The sequence below is a fragment of the Aulonocara sp. 'chitande type north' Nkhata Bay genome, linkage group LG11, assembly GCF_057382095.1.
Source record: "Aulonocara sp. 'chitande type north' Nkhata Bay isolate Kocher_YH1m ecotype deep benthic linkage group LG11, A_spYH_male_GT1.1, whole genome shotgun sequence".
NCBI lineage: Eukaryota > Metazoa > Chordata > Actinopteri > Cichliformes > Cichlidae > Aulonocara > Aulonocara sp. 'chitande type north' Nkhata Bay.
In genome coordinates, this window is record NC_141354.1 from 33,792,055 (window position 1) to 33,810,044 (window position 17,990).

General features: G+C 39.4%; 1 protein-coding gene across 1 annotated transcript in view; it reads left to right on the top strand.

The window, feature by feature from the left end:
* Window positions 1–17,990, top strand: part of agmo (alkylglycerol monooxygenase) — a 47,624-nt gene that overhangs the window by 15,334 nt on the left and 14,300 nt on the right. Inside the window, exons 4-12 of the mRNA XM_086312275.1 lie at window positions 2,651–2,754; window positions 3,891–3,986; window positions 7,218–7,284; window positions 7,473–7,538; window positions 9,325–9,404; window positions 9,807–9,941; window positions 12,006–12,122; window positions 15,589–15,671; window positions 16,826–16,931. Coding sequence (XP_086168401.1) covers window positions 2,651–2,754; window positions 3,891–3,986; window positions 7,218–7,284; window positions 7,473–7,538; window positions 9,325–9,404; window positions 9,807–9,941; window positions 12,006–12,122; window positions 15,589–15,671; window positions 16,826–16,931 — 854 coding nt within the window. The remainder of the gene's footprint in view (window positions 1–2,650; window positions 2,755–3,890; window positions 3,987–7,217; window positions 7,285–7,472; window positions 7,539–9,324; window positions 9,405–9,806; window positions 9,942–12,005; window positions 12,123–15,588; window positions 15,672–16,825; window positions 16,932–17,990) is intronic.

Genomic DNA, 17,990 nt, shown 5'->3' on the forward strand with positions numbered 1-17,990 from the left:
GTTTCCCAAGTTTACTGGGGAACTGACAGTCACAAACATGTATCTCCTGTGGGTGTGGTAAAAAAGTGTCATAAATGTCCATCACCTGATTAGTATGCACTCATCCTTGTTGTTCCCTAGAAATCCTGATTTAAGGCTCACTGGAGGACAGATGGAAGGGCCGTCCACAGCATTTCTGTGCTCTTGCTGGGAACGTGGGCTCTGTGGCACTGGTTCTCACCATTAACGGGGCTTCCCTCCTGAATAGACCCTGCCAAACTATGCAGTGTCCCGCCGAGTCCAGAGATGAGGACATGGGCTTGCAGTGAAGCTTAGCTGTTCCAACTTCCTATCAATGACAACAAACATCAATCTTAGCCGCCCTTAGTCTTGAACCCCGCCAAGCATGACTCCAGTTAGAAGAAAAAAAGCAAGAGCTTCAGGCTGCTGGAATTGAACAAAGGCTGGCTTATCCTCTGAATATGTCTCTTAGCAGGACAGTTCATCTTTGAATACCCTATGGTTCAGAGCGGAAGAAATATCATAATTTTTGTGCTTGACTGTTGTAGTTCAGTCACTCTCCTTCCTTCTTCCTCTCCTCCCACACTTCTCTCCTCTGCCTCATCAGCAGATTTCAGTGGCACTTAGGTTTAATAAAGTTTGAAACAAAATCCAACCCTGTTGCTTCCATTTTGAGTCAATCCAAAATATGCCATTTAACACGATAAATGACACTTCCAAAAACAGTCTGTGACATTTATTCTCACACCTGCTGAAGTCCAGCAATAACCCTGTTAAATATTAGTGGTGTGGACTTTTGCTCAGGAGCGGTAGTTTTCTGGTTGGTTTTCTGAAACTGAATTCTGCCTCACTGTCACTGATTAGAAATGTGTTAGAACAGATCACCATGCTCCTCCGCTCTCTTACCACTCACCTTAGGTTTTCAGCAGTTTGTTTGTTCAGGTGCAGAGACCCGCGACCCATTTTTGTTTCATGACTGCTGGCCTTAATACAACTCACAGATTTGTGAAATGGAGAGGAAGGAAGAGTTAAACTTGTCAACATTATATATTTGTAATTTTCTTGTTTTTTCTATAAAGGTGTCACTGAGCTGTTCATAAACCATTGTCCTCGAAGTGTCTCTTCCTGTGTAGTGTCCTTCCATTAACAGTGTTCTAATTGGTTTGTACAGTGAACACATGAACATCAATATCAGCAACCTGCAAAACGTGAGGCTCTTGGGTTCTTGTTCACAGCTTTCATCTTTATATGGTGTTCTCATGTATGATCTGGTCCTTGGAAATCCTTAGTAGGCTTCTGTAGCTTCTATGTAATGCTTATTCTTTAGTCATTTGTAAGCAAGACATTGCTAACACCAACCAATCCGTAAATGACAAGAGCAGATTTGTCAAATATTGATTTACAACTTTATGTATTGATGGGTAATTTTACAACCCGTATTTTTAATTTCACTTGGACATGTTAGTATGGAAGTTCTTGTAATTATTATTTTATTTTTATTAAGCCTGGACTGTGATTGATTTTGCTCTTGTCTACAACTGAGATGTGAAAAGAACCTTTTACCATCCTTCACTTCAGGGGTGGTCATGAAGTGGTTGACAAAGTTGCCTGACAACAAGGTTCCTGATTTGAGTTTTCTATTCTGTGTGAAGGTTGCATTGTAGCCACACTAGGGGCATGCTCAGGTTAATTGCTGCTCTAATTTGGCCATCTGCATCAGCTGTGACAGGTTTCAGGCTGTGAAAGTCTTAGATGAAGATTGACTACATTTGATTAGTCAATGTTGAAGTCCTAGGAATTCCAAAGAGTTGGCGAACCTAGACAGAAAAGATATGGGCATGTCTTGATGAGACAACATTTAGATGAATGAATAATAATAATAATAAAACAATATAAAGTGCCGTTTGAGCCAATTCTAAGCGTAGGTTATTTAATTTTCAACTACCCAATTGTGACCACATTCACACATCCTAATGCCTAATTTAACTCAAATGTAATCGCATTACACAGCAAGGCTGCCATATGAAACTCAAACCTAATTTAATCACTGGGGCTTTTACTATAAGGAATATATTACCATATATAGTCTGCATATAGGGTTATGTGGTTCTGAAGTATTTGAAGGTTACTATTCTCCTTGTACAGCAGCAGAAGCCAAAGTAGCCAGGAGGTGCCAAAAAGCACAGACCAGACGGGGTGGTCCGGAAACGATCTGGAGATCCAGTGAAACTTAACAAGCATGTTCCCTTTGGATGTTAAAATGAAGTGTAACACAGATATTAATGTAGCAAGTATCACAACACAGCAGAGGAATGTAAACTGGAGCACTGGGACATCAAGCTGGACGCTAACCAGCTGCAGCCAAATACCCCCATAGTCATAATAGCCTGAAATCCCTACCCCCTTATGACCAGCAAGGCTCAGGTCTCAGGTTTTCTTCACAGCTGGCCAGAAGCAAGGTTAAAATGGCTCCTCCTGGGGATAAAAGTGTATAGTTGCTTATTTGGGGATTGGGCAGGGTTTGATTGGCATAAATCATTTGTTATACTGAGAGGCTTTAAGGCTAGTGCATGAATTGTATATAGAGGGCTACATGGCTGCTGTCTAATCTTTAACTGTGTGTGTGTGTGTGTGTATGATTGCTCTTCAGAGGTTGCTGTCCTTTGGGCTGCTCACCAGGTTCATCACAGTTCAGAGTACTACAACCTTACCACTGCCCTCAGACAATCTGTCACCCAGCCGTTTACCTCATGGGTAAGACAATATTCATTCTTTTAAAGGATGTTTCAAGTGATAGCCTTTGTTTTAAACACACAGATTTTTTTTTTCTAATAGAACAACATGATTGCATTCAAACATAAGTTACAGTATTAGACAGTTGTAATTTGAAAAACGAGATTCGGCTAACTACAGTAACTAGCTATCTCCAAAGAGTCTCTCATTCCACAGTCAAACTCCAAGTCCACTGTAGCAGACTGCATCTTTTACTGCTTGTGGTGTAGAAACATGCTCTGAGCTGGAGGGCCACTCTAAACAGAACCTGTGCCAGGTGCAGACCTGTACAGCTGCAACGTAGAACATGGACTACCACCAGTGCCAGCAGTAGTTTTAGGTTGATGAGATGATGACTTCACTGAAGAGTCAGTTGATGTCATTGTGACATACGTTTTTAATTTAAGCCTGGGTGCATCAAGTGTCATTGCTAACAACAAGAATACAGTGTAATTTCATGGGAAACATTGGATGATGAACGACTGAAATATTGTCTGCATATCCAAAACTTGATGTTTTTTTTTTATTTCTCTGCACCATGGAGCTGCCTCATTGTCCAAAAACAATGAAAAAGAAATCTAGTCACACTTTAGTACTAGATAACTTGATTCTTCTGATCACAGTGGACTTGGAGTTTGACTCGTTTACTCAAGTGCAATCCAACTGCTGTAAAGACTCTTGACCACCAAATCTGCCCAAAATATGTCCCTAACAAATGGACTCCTAATATATAACGTCTAATATAAAACACTTTGAGGCAATTGACTATTGGGATTTGGCGCTACATTTAAAAATTGAAATAAATGACAATAGATGGAATAGAAATATTAATTTAAAGTGCTTCACTTAAATCTTTGAAAGCTTCAAGACTCAAATCTCTGACTGTGGAAAGAGTTTTATTCAGTTTTGAATAATAAACACTTAAACCTACAGGACATTGTTACCTGGATTGTTTTACTTTTGTTTAACATAGTCAGTCAGGAAAATAATAAAAGCATCATTTAGCAAAAACAGGCTTGTAGTTCCACCTTATTGGAGCAATAAACCTGTGTTATTGGGACCCTGACACATTGTACTCTGGTTCCATTAGATTTCTGTTGAAATCTTTCTTTCTTCAGGTTTTCTATTTGCCGATGGCTCTGGCTGTACCTCCATCCATATTCGCTGTTCACATACAATTAAACCTGCTCTACCAGTTCTGGATCCATACTGAGGTAAATGCCAAACAGGCTCATTCAACAGTGTATGTGTTTGTTTTTTTTTGTTTTTTTTTCTGTGGAAAAATGCCAAAACAAGGACCTGATTTTAATACTAACCCACGGTAGTTTTCCATATTCTTTGCTTACGTTTTCACTAGGTGTGTATTTATAAGAGATTTGGTGTCAGTATATTATAAATATGACACTGTTTCTGTTTAAAGGTTTGGAATGGCATTTTCCTATAAAAACGACTCACTTGTTATGTTTTTATGTATATATATTTTTCCCTTAAACTGAATCTAAATCATTACTGACTCTGGATGTATGTCGTCATCAAACTGCATTTCCTGCCTGGTTGAGTGGTTGCTTGTAGGTTAATAGTCATTTTTCATGGAAGATCTAGAGTTGTCTGCAAACACCTGCTACCTACTTTCTGAGGAGTAGTGAAACTTAAAAAAGTGAAACATTCCCAAAAAGGAGAACGTTTGCCTTCAGAGTTAAAGTTGCAATATTTTTAAATTGTTTTGTTTGCAGCTGTAAGAACAGCTGTTACTTTGAAGCTAAATATTTTAGTGCATATGTAAGAATTCCTTTTCTAACAATAACGAAATTTCAATGAGGTACAATTAAGTGCTGAAATGAAACGTTTTTGCATGTTATATTTGGTTCTACAACAGACTCTAAATGCCTTCAGGCATTTTTGAGCAGTTATTTAGAAGCATTATCTAAATAGACATTAAGTAGTCACCTGGCTATAGACATTGGATGTTGAGAACTGGCAGATAATCACCTTACCGTTGGGGAATTCTTCTGCAGATTTCAATTCAGGGTAGTTTTTCAAAGTTCTGTTTATCTATGGTGACATAATGTCTGGAAAAATGCTTATATGTCAATTATTCAATGGCATAATTCAGTAACATGGCTGCAACTTCATTGTTTAGTCAAAGAGGTATTACACCTCTATGATGCAATTATAAAATATTTTCAGGCAGCATGTAGCACTACCAGATTAGTATTACCTGAATTAATGTGGTTGTTGTTTAAAGAATCAATAGGAAAATAAAATCTGTAAAGTTGTCTGTCTCTCTGTGCCAGTGCTAATCTGTCTGTTAAGCCAGACTTTTGTGGACTCCATGTTGCAGTGGAGCCTGTATTCAATAAAAAATAATGAGATTTTATGAAATATTCCAAACAGAAGCATGACCATTCTGTCTGCCTTTTAAAGTGACTGAGAGTATCACTTTTACAATCCCCACAATCGTTAGAGGGAATGAATGGATTTGGAACGCCCTCGATCTTTTAGTGCGCTATTAGTGAGAACAGTCGTAATAGTCACAATTTTCTGAGGGATGTAATTTATGCCTTCTGTTTTTTTTTTTTTTTTTTTGATGTCATAGAATTTACTGGCTCACTATTCGCTGCAGCTTCAGAGCTGGAGTGAAGTGGTGGAGACCCCTTTCATTCAAGATAAAACTCTCACGCTCGGCTGCCAGGCGCAGCCATTATGTGGAAATAATGAATCGCAGAGAAATTCTGTCCAACCACGCACATTTCTCCGTCTGTCATACTGATGTGATCCATCGAAATATGACTTGCAACCAAAAGAGAAACATGAACTGTGTGAAATATGCTCAGTGTGACCTCTTTAATCTATAATGACTCACGGAGGAATCAGTTTGGTACCTTCCAACAAGAAATGAATAAGAAAATGTATTCCTGATGGTTTAAACCTCATGGGTGTTGGACTAGACTCTGTGTGTGTGTGTGTGTGTGTGTGTGTGTGTGTGTGTGTGTGTGTGTGTAACAATGTCTTTTTTCCAACACTGTAGTTGTTGTGCTAACATCACCATAAATAACATTATTTATTGGAGAAATTAACTCTTTTGAGTGTGTTAATCAGGGCAACAAATGTAATTATGGATGTTATGAATATTTGAAAGTGATTCTGACAGCTATAGTAAGGCTTCCAACAGCAATTTGCTGGAATATTTAACTTTTTTTAGTACTAGTTTAGATTTAAAGTTGCCCAAATTATTTCCATCGGCCAGTCTTGGTAGCTGGGTATCGGCCCGCCAGGACCTCTGCTCCTGGCCGCCGCCTGGCTCACAATGCACCCAACCCCTATGGCACCTCCTGCGGGGTCTCTCTCTTAGAGATAGGGTGAGAAGTTCGGCAATTCGGGAGGGGCTCAGAGTAGAGCCGCTGCTCCTCCACGTTGAAAGGAGACAGTTGAGGTGGTTCGGGCATCTGACAAGGATGCCTCCTGGGCGCGGTGTTCCGGGTATGTCCCACCGGGAGGAGGCCCTGGGGCAGAAGGAGGCCCTGGGGCAGACCCAGGACACGCTGGAGAGATTATATCTCTCAGCTGGCCTGTGAAGCCCTTGGTGTTACCCCGGACAAGCTCTAGGAAGTGACTGGGGAGAGGGCGGCCTGGGCTTCTCTGCTTAGGCTGCTGCCCCCGGAACACAGCCCCGGATAAGCGGAAGAAGATGGATGGATGGATATTTCCATTGGTCAGAGAAATGGTTTTGCCAATTGAAAACACTAGGGCAACAGTTTTATTCAAATTCAAATAAAGTTTCATCATTCCACTATTTAATGTTTGTTTCTTAAGCATCCACAGTTTTCAAGAAAATTCATTGTGATCATTGACAGTTTTCTTTGTGGTAGCTACATGAATACTTCTGTGCTGCCACCATCAGACCAGTTATACCAGTTGCCTTCACTTACAGTACTGTAGCATTCCTGCTCTCCAGAAGATGAAACTTTGTGAGTTTACCCACTGCAGCAAAAGGGTTTTCTGTCCACTTCATTCCAAGCAGAATTGTTATTGCATGTAAAGTAATATATATTTGGTACTATTGCTCTGTTTTGGGACCCCCTGCGCCCTTCAACATACACACAGGTGTTAATGACTGCAGACATTACATTGAGATGACTGAATGGGACCAGATGGAAGAAGAGTGATTATTCTAGTGTTTCGACAAACAGGCAGTTGGACTAGTGGCAATAACAGCAACAACTGTTTCATTCTGGTTTCTCTGGGAGATGGAAAATAATAAGTTAGGGTTACTGTCTGAATTTTGTCTTTACTGGAGCATAAATGAAGCAAATAGGACAAAAAGAAATTAAACACGTCAATGCTGTCACTGGGAAACCAAGTAAAGACCGTTTATTTGTATTTTAATTTGTATAAGGAAAATGAAACTTTATTACTTTAAAGTTGATTTTATATCTTTCTTCCAGTTAATCAGAGACCTTGGACCTCTGGAGTGGATCTTGAACACTCCAAAACACCACAGAGTTCATCATGGTAAGAGGACGCTAATTTTATCCAACCTTACGCTGTTTACATCAAACATTGCGTAAGGACTGAAAGATTGAATGAGTAGACATGTTGGAGATGTTTTATGGATCAGAGTTAATTCTGAAAATGTTTATATCTATCTATCTAAAATGTGAATAAGTAATACAGCAACCTCACGAATGTAAACTCAACAGGGCGGAACCTTTATTGCATTGACAAGAACTATGGTGGTATTCTGATTATTTGGGACAGATTATTTGGTAAGTCATTTGTATTTGCTTCTTATTGTTTTTCTTTTGAATGCAAGTGAATGTACTTTATTTATGACAGTGTAACTTTTAGTCTGTGATGGCATTTGTAGAGTGTGACAGCTGGATCACCACTGAGTTGTATCAACATTTGTATCTGTTCTAAAATAATAAAATTCCTACAATGGGATTAATTCTTAATGCCACCAGTGCTGCCCCCCACATCTGTTTTGTGCAAAAGGCAAATGGTTCTTCTTGCACTGACTATACCATTTATAGCTGCTGTTGACATGCATTATTTTTAGCCACACAGACCTCAAATACACAAAACTGCATAGTAACCCTTGCACGGGAAACTGTATTTCTATAGATTTTTTCTAAAATTTGAAATCTGAACTTTCCCTTCAAAGATTCAAAGCATTCAGGTGAAATACTTTAATTATGATCAAATTTCTGTATGATGGACTTTCTGTACCATGAAAGTCTTCCAGGTGTTGTTAGTTTCTCCTGTCTGTGATGATCTTGATTACTTGAGTTCAGAACAACTGAAATTCTTTGGTTTATGAAGATATTTTACCTCTCATCTGATTTTCTTTAGTTTCAAAAACTATTGGAGACCCCTATTGAGGTTGTCCCTTCGGAGGTGGTCCTGAGAGTGATTGTGAGTCTACATGAGTGAGGCTGTGAACCCAGGCATGGGTCATTATGCTCACAGGAGTAAAGATGTGGAGTCTGAGACATTGCCATGCCACACGGCCATAAAAGTTAAGGTCATCTGGTTCAAGGTTTGAGTGGGGATTGAAATGCCTGCAAAGGGATGTCAAGACTGTGACTTATAGGTGGGGAATATTTGGTGTCGTATGCTTCAATTTGGTGATGATGGCTCACAGTAGAAATAGATGGCCTCCTCTCAAATTGTTGTCATTGTCCAAAATATGAATATTCAGAGGCACTCCTCCTGAAATACCTGGGACTCCATCAGTTTTTAGAACCAAAGAAACATCACAGATGAGAAGTGAAACCTCTTCATGAACTTGAAAAGAAATCCTGTTCCTTTCAACTCAAATGCTTAAGACTACCGTGGCCTACATAACTGAGAACATGCAGACATACCTGTGATGCTTGGGCTTGAAAAATTAAGGTATCACCCAATACTACAGTGATGAAAATAAAACAGTTTGCCACAAATGTCTGTGCAGGGTATCTGTTTAAATCATGAGAAACACACTTCTCTGTAGTTGATGGTGGTTTTATAGATGTTGAATAGATGTTCCTGGTGTTTTTATAGTACCTTATTGTTTTTAGGGTATATGTTCAAAGAAAAGTCAGTTTATGCAAAGGATACTGACTCAAAGGAGCGTTTCTACATTCCCTTAGTAGCATTTTCACTGTTAAACTGGAGGCCGAATTAACCTTTGTTAACCATTGTCTGTCACTAACCCTCTCAGAGTTTTAGCATCTTTTAGTTCATTTTCGTTTTACACTTCAGTTTTATTGTCTTGGTCAAGTGAACAACAGATAAAATCAATGAAAAGCTGGTGAACGTGGAGCATTTAGCAGCTGGGTGGAGGGACAAATAGCTTAAAGATGAAGAAAATGCTAATAACAATAGAAACATGTGATTCATTTCATGTTTGTCTTTCTGGTGACACGTTTTCTTTGTTGGATATTTAAACATCTTAAACTTTTAAACCTTAATGTATTACCTCAGGTTTTAAGAATAAATAACAGGAATAGAAGTTTGAGTCATTTATTCACATCATTTTGTTTTGCACACCGCTATTCATACCATCCCCAGGTACCTTTGCTCAAGAAGCCAACCAAGTCGTGTACGGCCTGGTTTTCCCCATCAAAAGATTTGAAATCCTCTATGTGCAGGTTAGTCTCATCTTTCATCATTGATGTGGCTACCACAAGTTGGCGATTGGTCAAGCAGCTCACCTCCATCTGGGTATAAACACCTTTGGTAGATGAGGTGTGAGCTCATGTTTCCCTCACTGGCCGAGTGTCCATTTTGTAACTATAACATTATGACTCTACTCTAAACAAACTGCCCAGTTGAGGTGAAAGAGGCCAATAAAATGTAATGCCAGGTGGATGTTATGATTATTTTTGCTGCCATCACTGTTGGCAGAGCACTGCATGAGCAATGTTCTGCCCAAAGAAAATAGAAACATTCATTCTAGGATTATTGCTGTTCCTTTGTTAGCATTCATCAGTTAAATGTAGTGTTTGATTATGTATTAATGTCTAATTTGGTTGTATTTTTTTCCCTTTTAGTTGCATTACTACTTGTATTTGTGGAAGAAATCCAAAACCTACAAAACTATCAGCAACAAACTGTCAACTTTCCTCAACGGTCCAAGTTGGAAACCTGGTAAACGTCGGCTGGGTGACCACAATGACAATCCAAAGGTTTGCATCATTTCTAAGGACAAAATGCCCTCATGCTTCATTACCCATCATTTTGACAGACACAACACACAGGCCTAAATGACTCAGAGCATTCCTTATTGAAGGACTCGTATATTCTGCCAGTTTTACAAGAAACTGCCACATCAAATAAAAGCTGCAAAGCCTTTGTAGAGGCGACACAATAAGTTTAGTTTCACTGTCTTTAAACACAGTCTGCGTGAATAAAACCACTTGCAGTTTAGCGTAAATGTGCATGTGTGTGCGTGACTTTGTGTGTATGCAGAAAGAAATACAGGCTCCAGCTGAATGCCCCGGTGGTTAGCTTTGAAATAACGCTGATGGTGTCGCATATTTAGTTCCCTCATGCTTCAGACTGCAAAAAAAAAAAAGTCCCCTTTGACTTTACGATTAAATTGGCTCTTTAAACCCAGCAGGGTAATTCTAAACATGGTCAGAGCTGGAACTTAACTGAAATATCTTGAAAGGCTTTATGTAGGCGGCTACTTCTTGATATCTGCTGGTGAAGGAAAGAGGAAAAAGAGGGGAGTGAAAGAGGAAAAAGGGTTCAACGTGTTTCAACTCTGAGAATAAGCAGAGCAGCAGACTGGAATATCTACAGGGTTGGGGATGGGATTTTGAGGGGGAACCCACATGTGATGGTTTGGTTCCTCAAAATCCTGGGAAACCCCCTGAATGAGAAACAGGCATTGCTGATTGGCCAGTTATTTTTCATTCCCATAAAGTCCTCAGGGCTTAATTACTTATTGTCTTGGACAGAAGGGAAAAACAGGTCAAATGACTCAGGGAATTCTTACAGAAGGACTCAGATATTCCTCAGTGTTTAAGGGAAACCGCTGCACCCAATAAATCCTGGATGACTTTGTAAATGGAAAACAACAAGCTAATTTTCACCAGTTCTGAAATTCCACTAGTAGGATGCTAAAGTAAGAAAATGTCTTTTTGAAGAAAGGCACATTGGGTGGGTTTACAAGTTTGTTTGTTTTTTTTTAAATTAAAGTTTAGCATCTTTTCCTCATCTTTATCATACCCTTTTGTTTTTTCACCACCAGCATGCAGTGTTTATACATGGCATATTCTCAGAGTTAGCCACTGGGTGCAATTGCATTCTACAAATGGCATTTTCTTTGTTTCTGTTATTACTGGTAGAGAATAATTTTGCCATGCATGACTCAGATGATTTGCTGGAAATGATTCATGCACATATCTGAACATGCTGCAAAATGGTGACATGCATTTAGAGAAGAAAGTTTGGTGGTTGCAGACGGTTTCCTTTAATCCAGTCTGTTAACCTAATATGAGACGACTGGACCGCTTAGCTCGTTATTTGTTCAACAGATTCTGTTGTTGTTTATGTTCTGTTGCATGTCATAGTACCCTTAAAGTCGTCTTTTTCTTTGTCCAATGGGAGCTATGTGTATCATTTTAAGGCAAACTAGCGTGAGGTGTAGCAAATAATAAAACCTATATTGACCTAACACCCTACATCTAATGTTATTAAAAATTAGCATAGCATTGCTGTCAGTACCTGTGTGTCAAATGTTAAGGAACATGCCTCAAATGCCCAAGCATGCAGTTGTACAGGGGTACGTTGCTTGGGCATGGGTGACTATAACTTTGTTTGTGTAAACATAACATCTGAGAAAATTTATTGATTATCAATCTGAAATTTTTAGACTATTGTGATAATGCCACAATCATAAAGCAGACATGTGTTGTTGTTGTGTGTGTGGACGAAGAAGCCTGTGAATAGTCTTGGTGCATGTTCTATCATCATTTGAACTATTTTAACTATTCACAGGCTTCTGTGAATGTGGGGTAATGTGTCACTGGTTAATGGCTTCAGTTGTTTTTTGAGTCAGAAATAATAGCATACATGATGTTTTTAGAAGATTTTTTTTGTACTAGTTTTGAATTCAAATGACAGCATGACATTAAAACTGTTACCATCAGGGTAAAATTAGTATTTAAGCCTTGTTGGCTGTGAGAAACTGTTCAAAAATATCAGGGTTCGGGGAATTAAACATGTTTATTTTCCATTCACAGGTTACCGGAAAGGAAGTGCCTCATAATCCCAGCTGGTCACTGCCTGTACAAATTTATGCAGTCATACATTTCCTTTTGGTGCTGAAGACTTACCATGATTTGTTTGAAAACAAGATGGTATGTATTTGTCACATTAGACAAAGTGATTGTTATTAAACTTTATTTGGAGGGTGACACTTCAGCTCCCTTCATAGAGTTCTTTAAATTCCCTTTTTTTTAGTTGGATTTGTCAGATATATAGGATTAAATCTGGGGTAGCTTAGTCTAGACTAACTACTGATTTGTTTAGGCTACTGTAATCCCTCAAAGTATGACAAGGTGGTCCAGAGTTCCCAATTTAAGACTGAGTTTACGTGTTTGTTTTCCAACACTGATTCATCCAGTTATCCAGTTTGTTGTGGCTGGTCCATAATGGAGCAGAGTCCTCTACTTAGCCAGCAGAAAAAGACTAGCTGTGTCTAACATCATGACAGAATGACGGATCAGCATTCCCCTTTAAAGCAACCTTGTCTATTATTTTCCACCCAACAAGCCAAAAGACCCCCTTCCTCCTCCTTCAGGAAAAAAAAGAAAGAAAAGAACCTCCCCAGCAGTTATCTTTGGAAGGATTTTTTTCCCCCAGGCACAGTTTTGGTTAGCCAGAAAGAGCTGTCACACCCAACCTCTTCAAACTCTAAATAAAATGCCCTGTCTTCTTCCCCCCCCCCCGATTGCTACCTCCATTGGGGCTCTGTTAGTTGTGGTCACCTCTCACACACACCTCCTCTCCAGCATCGAGGGATCCCCTCCCTTTTGGCGAACGAAACACCAGCTGGTGGTCCAGCAGTGAACACAAACGCCTTAATTGTGTCGAGTCAACCATTTCCCAAACCAAATAGCCTTCAGGATGCAGCCATCAGACTTGGAGGGAAAATAACAAAGTGAGCTCCTTGGCCCAACAATAAATCATGTCACTCTTATGTATTTATACCCACATGTTCGCTAGCTGCTTATTTAGCTTGACAATTGAAGACACGCTGCCGGACAATTTATGTGCTTTGTGTTAATTCGAAGCCATGAAAACATGGCTATTTCAAACAAGTGAAGCTACTCTTCAATTACATCATCATCAGGCCAGTGTGTATGCTTTACATGTACGTATTTTAAACGGTTATTATTAGAGGCAGTGAGGGAAATTGACCATCAGAACTTTTTCTCATTTAAAGTATGTTTGGGCATTTCTACCCAGCAGACCAAAAGTGAAACACACACACACACACACACACACACACACACACGCACAAACACAGGTTTTGCTTTCACTCTTTTGAAGTTTTTGCAAATTACCGAAAGTACAAAAATATTCACTATTTGAGCAAAAGTACTGAGCTTCACTGGTAATCTCTGAATTAAGGTGTTCTCAATAGCATTGCCACAGGTGTATGAAATAAAGCAATAAGTGCACTGTGACTTTACAAGCAATGTTCTAAAGAGCTCACTGAATTAGTTTGCTAATATAATAGGATTCACTGATGCAACAAGTCAATTTTTGAGATTTTTACTCTGCTAGATATTCCACGATCAGATGGTGGTATTGTGAAGTATTTCAGAACAGCTGCAACGCAGATTGTAAAGTTGAAGAGTGCATATAAGAGTGCATGTAATAGTTACCAATGCTCTCAATAACTGACTTAATAACTACAGACTCCCAAACTGCCAGGCATTAACATCAGCACAAAAGCTGTACGCCAGAAGCTTCATGGCATAAAGTCCCATTTGGAGCCTTATAAGTGAAAGTTTTTTTTTTCTTTTTTCCCACCACAGTACATTTCAGATTTTTGAAGGTAGACACATGAGCATGGGGGCATTTCTGACTGTAAAATCAAGAGCTACTATAAGCTCATTGGCTAATGAATCACACAGTAGAGCAAGCCCTGCTTTTTTCCCCCCATTTGAATCTAATACAGTAAGAGTGCAATCAGTTCTACAAAATATAAAATGCTGAGACTACTTTACTTTAGAAGAGAGGTTTATTCAGATGTGTGGTCACTTTGGATGATGTCGTTTGTAGAGCTGTCCTTGTTACTTTACATTAACAGGTGTGTTATTTTGTTATCCCATTTAATGGTTTGCTGGAAACACACTCTCCTTAAAATAGTTCAGTATAACAGGAATCATGTTTACTTACCTGATACCTGATTCATTATTACATGTTACTGGCACTGTTTTTTTTTTTTTTTTTTTGGTTTGCTTGTTTTTTCCTGTTTGATCAGTCTTCATCAATAATGGCCTGGGTAATTAGTTAATTTGCTCATCTCAAGAGACAACATAACACAATCAGTCCTTACAGTGTTGCCACCAGATGTTAACTGTCATTTCCGACCTCTGCTGATATTGCTACAAGTTGTCAGTTGATCACTTGAAAAATTACCATGACAAAAGAAGCACAAAGTGTTTCTTTAAAAACTCTTGGAAATGAAATGTGAGTTGATGACACTTAGGGCTTTATGGAGGAATTTCTCTCTAGTGTAGTGTCTCAGCTGCATGCCCCCTGGATGATAGAAAGACAAACAAACAACAACAAGAAATAAAGATTAGGTTACTAAATACATCTGGTCTGCTGAGCCTCTCAGGTTATCAGACACAGAAAAGTTCACATAACCTTTGATATCAAAACAATTCTCCTCTCATTATACGCTTACCAAAAATAATGGTATCCGTAGCCCTTGAACTCCATTGCAGTGATTAATCTGCCTTAATAAACTATGAATGAAGGTCACCCTAGACTGTCAGTCCTTCACAGATGGACTGAGCTCAAATTATTTCCTTGTCTGATTCATGGAAAGCATTATTGTATCTGTGTTCCTGTAAGAGGCTCCTGGTAATATTGTGCTTATGGCAGCTTATGGGTTATGACTTGGATAAACGTATAGAAATACAGTTTTATTGCATCCTGTTGATGGGTTGATTTTTGTGCTGGCAAGCGCGAGCCCTCTGGGTATTTACAGCATGGGAGCAGTCAGTGAGATTTGGCTGTTAGACTCTGTATTGAGTGTCAGAGAAATATAAACCAAAGCTGACAGCCCACAGCATCCTCAGGAGACAATGGCTTTCCAACGGCTGCCCTTAGCCAAGGCCATAGGTTAGAGAACACAGATTAGAGCGTACGTTACTCTTTGTGTTTATGCAAGTCTGTTTGTGTGTATGTTCCAAATAGCTTGTAAAGGTCAGTGAGAATCTGCATTGGATTTCTCCTCCAAAGTTGGTTGTTTTGGCTCCATTTAGGGGATTCAAACTACAGTCTCTTCAACTGTGGTCAAGTCCCCTGTCAAGACCCATCTGGGATGATTAGAGCGTCTATGTAAACTAGGCATGTCAGTGTAAAGTAAGAGGCAGCATATCGTGTGTGCCAGTACACTTATTCCGAAGGTCAGACATGTTTTGGTTGGCATTACAGCTCTGCGGTTTATGACTGCTCTCCCAGTAAGGTCTCCTGTGATTGTAACTTGACTGGCCATGATATTGATTTAAGGGTTTGAATCTACGGTAATGTATTTTTTCCTGACCGCATTTCTCATGGTATGCAAATGTATCTCAATCCTAGATACTGTCCCAGTTAACTATTCTGGGTATGACTGGCTACGTTCTGCTCACTCTCACGTCTCTGGGGTTCCTCATCGACCAGAGGTACAGTACAGATATTTCTTTATGGATTCATTTTCAAAGAGACTTTTAGAGGATTTAAAAATTAGACTAAACAGTTAAAAATGTCTCGGGGAGGTTAGAGAAAAGCAAGACTGAGAACTATTCTGGCTTTGGTAGAGGTTCTCAAGCTTTGAGTGGCAATCATCCAAAGACTGAATTTGAAGGAATACAAAATGTGGAGTGTTAAAATTAGCATTGAAGTAAAAATGCCAAGTTGATTGTACTTATCTGTTTAGATTTCTTCAGTTGTTCTTTATTCTCCTCTGAGCTGCTAATTCCTAATAATGTATTTGCATCTTAAACTCAATGATTCTGAAAATGGCTTGCTTTTAGACAGTCCAACCTCTTTTGGGGTCCAAGAACGAGTCAAAGAAAAACTCTCAAAGAATCTCTGGGAGCCATAGGTCTTTGCCAGCCCAGAGTTAAAGGTCTGAACATTAGTATTAATATTACTGTGGGGTGGTCAGCAGTATGTACCCTTGTTTTCAGTAACTAAACTATGAACCTTGCATTGAATCATTTCATTTCTCTTCATTGTTACCAAATAAAACTCTGCATACTTAGCTTGTGAAATTCACTAAAAGAAACAGAAACAAGATAAAGACACACTCCTACTATACATGCTTTGTTGTGAGTGAATATAAGATTAAATTCAGTTGATGCAAGTACCACAACACTGGAGCTGACTTCAAAGTGGGGCGACCGTGGCTCATGGGTTGGGAAGCGCATCTGTAACCGGAAGGTCGCCGGTTCGATCCCCGGGCTCTCTGTCCTGGTCATTGTGTCCTTGGGCAAGACACTTTACCCTACCGCCTACTGGTGTTGGCCAGAGGGGCCGATGGCGCGATATGGCAGCCTCGCTTCTGTCAGTCTGCCCCAGGGCAGCTGTGGCTACAACCGTAGCTTGCCTCCACCAGTGTGTGAATGCGAGAGTGAATGAATAGTGGCATTGAAAAGCGCTATATAAATCCAATCCATTATTATTATTATTATTATTATTATTATTATATATCTCAAACCAAATCTCTCCTCATCAACTCTATTTGATCAGCACAGGAAGTTGATATTAGCTCACATTAAAATATAATTATTCCATCTAAGTGATGCGTTGTTGCTTAATGTGTCCTTATATTCAGGCCATCATCGGCTGTCTTGGAGCTATTTCGCTGTGTCGTCATGATGACATTGCTGAGGTACAACTACATGAAGCCCCTTGCACCTTCACTGGCAGTGCCTACAGAGGTAAGTGCAACTGTAATGTGTGGAGTGCAGTTTAAAATAGGCAGCAGGACTTGAGATTTTCTTTTCATTCTACTTAAATAATAAGCAAATATGTGTGCCGTATATGGAAGATGGAATTGGTGTTCATATCTGGAAAGTGAAGCCAGTGCAAAAGTACCTTAAACCTGCATTTAAAAAAATAGATGGGCTGATATTTTATATTATAAATAATAAATATATAAATAATAAATAGGTGCGCAGGGAAGAAAAAAGCCCTTACACTTAAACACATCTGTGAGCTCTGTCTTGAGAATTATTTAATCCATGTTGCTAGTTGCAAGTCTTGTCTTATGCAGCATGATAATGCAATTTAGCAATTCTAAGCACCTATTATTGCTGGTGTACAGCAGGTGACTTGGAATGTAGGACACACATATTAACAAGCATACAGTTCATGGAAAAACTCTGTTCGTTTGCTTTTTTGGCACTTTTTTTATGATTATTAGACATAACTTGTCTAGGACTGCCACGACAGACACTATAGGCAAAAGTATCGGGCCACATCTCTTAATCTCTGAATTCAGGGGATTTCATAGCACCTAGCTATGAAGTTTGCCTTTGCAAACATTTGTGAGAGAATAGGTTATTTTACGGAGCTCACTGAATTTGAGTGTGGTATTTTTAACAGATGCCACCATTGCAACAAGTCAGTTTGTGAAAAGTCTTTAGATATTCCATGATCAACTCTATGTGGTGCCAGGAAATTGCAGCTCAGCTTTAAAGTGGCAACCAACCTAAAGTTACAGAGTAGGCTCGCCGTGTGCTGAGGCAGACTGTGCATTAGTCGCTAATGCTTTGCTGAGTCGGTCACTGCAGCGCTCATAACTTCCTCTGGTCTTAACATCAACACAAACTGTATGCTGAGGGCTTCGTATTGTTTCCACAAACAAACAGCAAACTGGAACCAACTGAGCCTCAGAAAGAAAGAAACATTTAATAGTCATCGTACTGCGGCTTCAACACGCTTTATGGCTGGCTACTGCTAATGACACGTACTTTTCTGTTTCTGTGGCAACCCCA